This window comes from Oryzias melastigma, linkage group LG24 (genome assembly GCF_002922805.2).
Source record: "Oryzias melastigma strain HK-1 linkage group LG24, ASM292280v2, whole genome shotgun sequence".
Lineage (NCBI taxonomy): Eukaryota > Metazoa > Chordata > Actinopteri > Beloniformes > Adrianichthyidae > Oryzias > Oryzias melastigma.
The window spans coordinates 17,824,846-17,831,514 of NC_050535.1; the positions used below are offsets into that span (position 1 = coordinate 17,824,846).

The 6,669-nt window shown below is 38.3% G+C and overlaps 1 protein-coding gene across 12 annotated transcripts in view; it reads right to left on the reverse strand.

The window, feature by feature from the left end:
- myo6a (myosin VIa) overlaps window positions 1-6,669 on the reverse strand; it is a 136,139-nt gene that overhangs the window by 27,452 nt on the left and 102,018 nt on the right. For all 12 annotated transcript variants that reach the window (XM_024290722.2, XM_024290720.2, XM_024290718.2 and 9 more), the window contains exon 27: window positions 3,347-3,425. In XM_024290722.2, the coding sequence (XP_024146490.1) occupies window positions 3,347-3,425 (79 nt within the window). The remainder of the gene's footprint in view (window positions 1-3,346; window positions 3,426-6,669) is intronic.

Below are 6,669 nucleotides of genomic sequence, written 5' to 3' on the forward strand. Positions count from 1 at the left end.
ACACTTGGCTTTAGAACTGGTTCTTGTTGATGTTCAGAGATAACATAACGGTGAAACACTATAAGCTCCTCCATTGGAGGAGAGATTCACGCCACCAGGACGCAGAGCAAGAAAGGGAAGCTGAAAGGATCTACAGGGGTGAGGTTGGGATTCTTTATCGCCTTTTCTATGGCTGGATTTTATTTTGAAAGGTTTTCATCCTCACTTCCCTTTTGAGTTATTCTTCTTGTTTTACATACAATATTTTATTTTTCTGCCAAAAACTCAAAATGACCAGAATACGTCCCGATGCGCCTCACAGTGGTTCATCACAGCACGAGGGAAGAGTTTGAGCCCAAAAGTTTGAAGCCGTCATACAGGTGTGTTTTAAAGATTTGGCCAGCAGGTAAACACCACTGTCTGAAATATAATCTCTCAAACACGCCGCCTGTTGTTTCTGCCGTGACATCAAGGGCATTTTGTAAATCAGGCAGAAGTGTTTGAAACATCTCATCAGCAGAAAACATATTTTTAAGGGGATTTTTTGCGCTTGGGGAGACATTTTGGGTTTCAAAGGAAGCTGCATACATGTGGCTGCAGGAGCGTTTTCTGATTGAAGAGTCGACTTAATTCACACATTTCAAATCCTGCTTTGCTAAAGGCTTCAAACTCAAAGTGAGAGAGGTCAAATAAAGAGGTGTAGCAGAGCTAAGGCTGTTTTCTCTGCACTCCACAACCTTGTGGTTGTTTTGGGTGATTCTTGGTGTAAAAAAAAAAAGTATCTAAAATTTTAACAAATTGTGGTTTTTCACTTCAAATTTCTGATAGTGAGTGCAAATCTACAAATACCTATAACAATTTGACACACATTAGAGAAGACGAGCAGCTTAACGACATATTCACAGACCGGCCTGTACAAATGCTGAAGTTGGCGTACGACTTTGTTTTTCCTCCAGATTTCTCTCAAATTTGGAGGATAAAGTTCATCTTCATTTTCTGTAAAAAAACATCTGCAGCGGCTTTAAACTTTATTTGTACACTAGATTTTTTGTATGAATCATCAAAAGGTGACAGATTTTCCCTTCACCCATAACTGTAAAAAAAAAAAAAAAATCAGAAGCCAACTTCAACCTAGTCTGACTTTAAGGTGCAACTATTGATACAAGAAAAAGAAGTCACTTAAACTGGTATTTTCCACATTTTTTTTTACTTTCAAAGTTCTTTGCATTTAGGTAACCAGGTTACAATCTTAAGTAATCTGGTTACTTAAACATAAAGAAAACTGGAGACCTTGATTTCATAATCAAGATGGAGTTTTAGGGAAATCTGATTCCCTTGAGCACCTATCTATAATAATAATGAGGATTCCTACATAAATGGATGACTGAAGTGCATGTAAAATACACAATGGCACGCCTGTCATAAAAACTGTCCAACAGTGTCTGTTGAGATGCTGCCTGCAGCAAAGGTGATGGTGAATCTTTTATGTTTTTTTTTCATTGCTCTCATTATCCTCCCAGTCGCGTTCGTCTTCTGACCACATCCTCTGAGAATTTGTGGGGACTATTTTAGGATTTTTTTTTTCAATAATACTTTGCACTGAAACCATTAGAACAAGAAGGCCTGTCCACAACAAGGCCTCAGAGAGCTGCAGAACTGCTGGTTTTCTCCTGTTGGGTTATCACCCGTTTCCATCAGGAGCTACCAGCTAATTAGCTACCAGCTAATATTTTTAGCATGATCGCTACATGGAGTGGTGAAACCTGAGATTTTTTTTAAATTAAATTTGATAGATTGCAAACAATCTTGGACATGCTACACGTCGTCTCTGAGAAGATTTAATTCCAAACCGACACCTATGTTGTAAGAGACGTCTGAGTAATCTTCAAAAAAAAAAAAAAGTAATTGCTGATAGAATGAAAGTCGCTAAGGGATGTGAATAATCCCACACACAGTATCCGTGTGAGTCACTTCCCATTTCAGATCAGCAGATTGAGATGAAAAAAACGTGTCTTTCTGGCACTGAATGAGTTTTTAGGAATCAGAATTACATGACACTCCCCGGTTCACAGCTGATCAAAGTGCAGGTCGATCAACCCAGCCGGTGTCCTAGGACCCCTGCTCCCCCCAGCAATTCCCATCTAAAATCTGTCGCCGATCTGCAGTAGGAACCAGAGGTAACGGTCACCACGGCAACAGACAGGCTGAACTCAGCCAACACGAAACTCTGCAAATGTCATGACTGTATGACACACTGTGCAAGTGCAGATTCACAAACAGACATGAGCTACCAGAGCGTTTGAGAAGTAACTAGTGAAAAAAAGTTCACACTAACAACACAAACTATTTTACATAAAAGCCAGACATTCCAGATTAGACCGTAATGTGTAAATAAATTGTTCTAATTATCCTACCTTTCATATGAAATAGATTTTTAAAAACCCAGACATGGAAAAAGTCATTTGGAATCACCTTCTAAACCTTAATCAAATTCCTGCACAAGTCTGTGTATGCAAATGAGGCTGGCGTAGAACGAGAGCGCTGACAGACCTTAATGAGCTGTTGCACCTGGCTGATTTACAGGAAACAAGCCCCCAACAAGAGAGCTGTCAGCTGAAACAAAGAGAGGATTATAAAACTCCTACAAGAAGGTAATTTAGCGTGGAGGATGGCAAAAGATGCTGGCTGCTCCCTGTCATCTGCATTTATTCGGGTTCATGCCTCGACTTAGGAACCTTTATTATGCATTCATCTGAAAATGGTTCAGTGTTAGGTCTATAACGAGGGACGTATGAATCAAATGCCCCCCAAAAAAGGCTGGAAATGTCAACAGAAAGTTTGAAGAGCTATTAAACAAGCTAAACGTAGAAAAGTCGGGACTTGAATCTTTTGTGTTGCAAACTGTGAAGGAGCTTTTATTTTGGTGAGGGAAAAAAATGAAGCGTTTATCAGTGATGTTCATGATGAACGCAATTAGGTTCAGGTCAAAGCAGCTAACATGAAAGCTAGCACAACCAGAAACCTCTCAAAATGTCCACTAATTGTAGCAAAGAAAAAAAATGGTGTGGAAATTTGTAGAGGAGTTTTAAAAACGTGTTTTGCTTTTATTTTGCTTCGACAAGCAACAATTTCTCTTTAAAATGTCTGGATTTTGGTTTTTACATCAAACCAAAGCCTCTTTTCCACTCAAAAACACAGATATCTAAAAGAAGGTCATCTTCAGAGTTGTGTTGAATCACACCTTTCTACCAAACTTCTCAGAGTCTGTTTCCGTCCTGGAGACTTCAACAAACAGCCAGTGGGGATGAAAACAATGAAGGTCAAGAAGAAGCTTCTGTCTGCAGCCGGCCTGCAGACAGACACCCACCTGCAATCGCTTCTCCTCCTCCTCTCTTTTCTTCCTCTCCTCCTCTTCCTGCTTCCTCTTCAGCTCCATCTCTGCTTTTCTGAGGAGAGAAGACAAAGACGCTGAGCAAAGACATCGTTGTAGTTGCTCCTTACTTAGAAAAAAGAAAAGAAAATCTTCATGTTTTCATCACAAGAAATCAACTTTTTGTAAAAAACAAATTATAATGACAGAAAACAATATAATCTAAAACATGCTAGTTGATCAATTCAGTGCAGATTTTTACTTGTTTTGCTTTGCAAAGTAAATAAAAAAACTTTTTTACCGTATTTTCCGGAGTATAAGTCGCTGTTTTTTCATAGTTTAGCCAGGGGTACGACTTATACTATGGAGTGACTTACTTATGATGTTTTTTTTTTATAAACTTAAATAGGATCATATATTCGTTATTTATTCACTAGCAAACGGTTGCTTCCGCTAACAACCACTAGAGGGAGCTGTATTTTCTTCTGACAGCGCCAGAGGAAGAAGTGTCGTTCAAAACAAACATGGAGGAGAATCTGAAGTTGTGTCCGATTTTCCACCCTAACTACTAAAAAACTATATGAAGTGGGATTATATATTGCCCTGGATTTTAAAGGTAATCTGGAGACGATGTTCACTACTTTTCTTTCGTTTTTTCTAAACACCAGATATGACGTCACCAATTTCATGAAGTTAAAATCGAATTAAAATGAAGATTTTGCGACGTTTATTTTTGAGTCCACTGTGTTCTGATGGTGAAAATGTGGATAGTTTTTTCAAAAATTACATATAAACACGTTTTGGGGCTTTTTTGTTCAAAATTGTTCAACTGCAATGCATTGTGGTCTATATTCACTAATCTAGTGAGCATCGATGCACGCTAGTTTTTCACAAAGACTTCTGGGAAATTTCTAATGCACTCGATTTTTGAATTAGTAGATTGGGACAGTACTAAAAAATGGTGAACGCACTATATAGTGAGTAGGGGAAATTCAGACAAAACCTGAGTGTCTTCCTCTTAAATTTTTATACTTTTCTCATTTTCATCAAAGCATTATTATTATTGTTTTTATTTTATTACCATGGCAAATATAAAAGTGCGACTTATATACAGTTTTCTTCCTTCTTGAGTAGACATTTTTTGCTTCTGCGACTTTATTATTAAAATATTATTAAAAAATCAACAAATTCTCCTCTAGAGCTAAAATAAACCAAAAAAGGATGAAAAAAAATGTCCAGTTTTCTAGTCATATGCTTTGTTTTCCTCTGTCTGTTCACAGAAATGTTGACATTTGAACCCGGTACCGGTGCCAGTTTGTACTGGGTGCTCATTGAGCTGCTGTGCACGGTGCAAGCTGCTGTAAAAACAAAATGCCATCCACAAAGAGAACGGGAAAAGCGCAGCACTCTGGTATTTCTGTCACTGACAGACTTTAACAGCCGGTTGTGAACATTGTTAGGAGTGCAGGCGCTGCAGATCCATGACAAAATGCTGGTAAAAACAGAAAAAAATATTTAAAAAATAAAGAAAGTGATTACTCTGGGCTTTATAAAGGAGTTCTTATGTTCTGTGTATGGTGAGAACACCCTTCTGCTCTCGTGACCTTCAGGTGCGTCCTGGGAGTTCAGAGCTGCCATCGAAGGAGAATAAAGTGAAACGAAAGTGAGCCATAAAATCTGGTCTGTCATCTTTAATATGTTATATTAGCAGGTGACAGACAAAATGACTCTCATAAGTCCTTCCAGAGACTTTCCATGCAGCGGAAAGCGGGCAGTGCTGCGGGGGCAAGAATGAGCGAAGAGCGGGGCCTGCTGCGACCCGAGCAGGAAATTAAAGCTTTCCATGTACCTGTTAGCAACGTGCAAGGAATCCGGAACCTCTCCTTTCAGATCTGACATTTAGAAAATAAAGGAAGGCTTTTAAAGGAGAGATGACAGATAAGGAGCAAAGATTTGCGCCCCTCTTCTTTGTGCGGCGTTTCAGCAGAAAAGTTTATTATTTTAATTCCGTGCTGAAGCGTAATGATCCAATTAAACAGCTCATTGGCGCTCTGATTGCAACTATTTATTAATATGTGTCCTTTACGGTACAAACGCCATTAGCCTCCTTATTTTTCTACTTTCAAGGAGCCAGACCTCCTACCCAATCATTCTAAAGAATCTATTTGTTTGACATTTTAAGCTTTAAAATCATATCTGAAATGTTTTATAATTAAAACTCTCTGAATCCACATCATTTTTTTCTTTTAGCTTCTCATTTTTTCACAGTTACTTTGCTTTCATCATCATACAGGTGAATATTTTTTAAAGAAAACCCCACAAAAAAACTACATTTTCACTCAGAACTACAGAAAAATCTTATATAAAATTAATAAAATTGAATAAATAATGTGTTGTGATGCATTACCATCTGACTAAAAGCATTTATGTTTAGCACTTTAAGTGGGACTTTTTTAATAAGAAATGATGAGTTACTTAGGGCAAACTTTAATAAAAATGTTAATAACACCAATTGTTAAGCATGTAAAAATAACCCGGGGTTTAGACTCTTAATGCGTTTCATGTCTAATTTATTTGATGTTTTTAATGTAATATCTAATTAGCAGAAAGTAGAAAACTTCTGATCTTAAAAACTAATTTTCACGTTTTTTAAAGTCTATTTAAACGTGTGTGACTTTATAGTGATTATAGGATTTTAAAAATGCAACTTGTTGAAAGTTTGAAGACAGGATGAAAATTAAATGTAAAATATTTTGATTGCTTTGGTTTGTCTCTTGTGCCTTTGGGATACATGAACGATACTTAGTTGCATAACCTTTTGTGATCTTTAAAAAAAAAAAAAAAAGTTTGGAGCAACTAGGAATGTAACGATTCAGCCAAGTCACGATTTGATTTAGTTTTAAAATCACAATTTTGATTTTTGCAGATTTTTTTTCTAAACACAATGAATTAAAGGTATTTTAAAGCCAATTATGTTTTCTTTTTGCTCTTTTGCTCCTGCAGGTGCACACTCAGACTCGCGCACAAACTCACAGGCACACACACACTCACAGGCGCATGCACACATACTCACAGGCGCGCACATAAACACAGGTGCACACGCACACTCACAGGCACATAAACACAGGTGCACACACACACACTCACAGGCACATAAACACATGTGCACACGCACACTCACAGGCCCACACGCACACTCACAGGCCCACACGCATACTCACAGGCGCACACACCCACTCAGGCGCGCGCGCACACACTTTCAGGCCCCTCACACAATCACAGGCGTGCACGCACACTCACAGGCGTGGACGCACATCCCC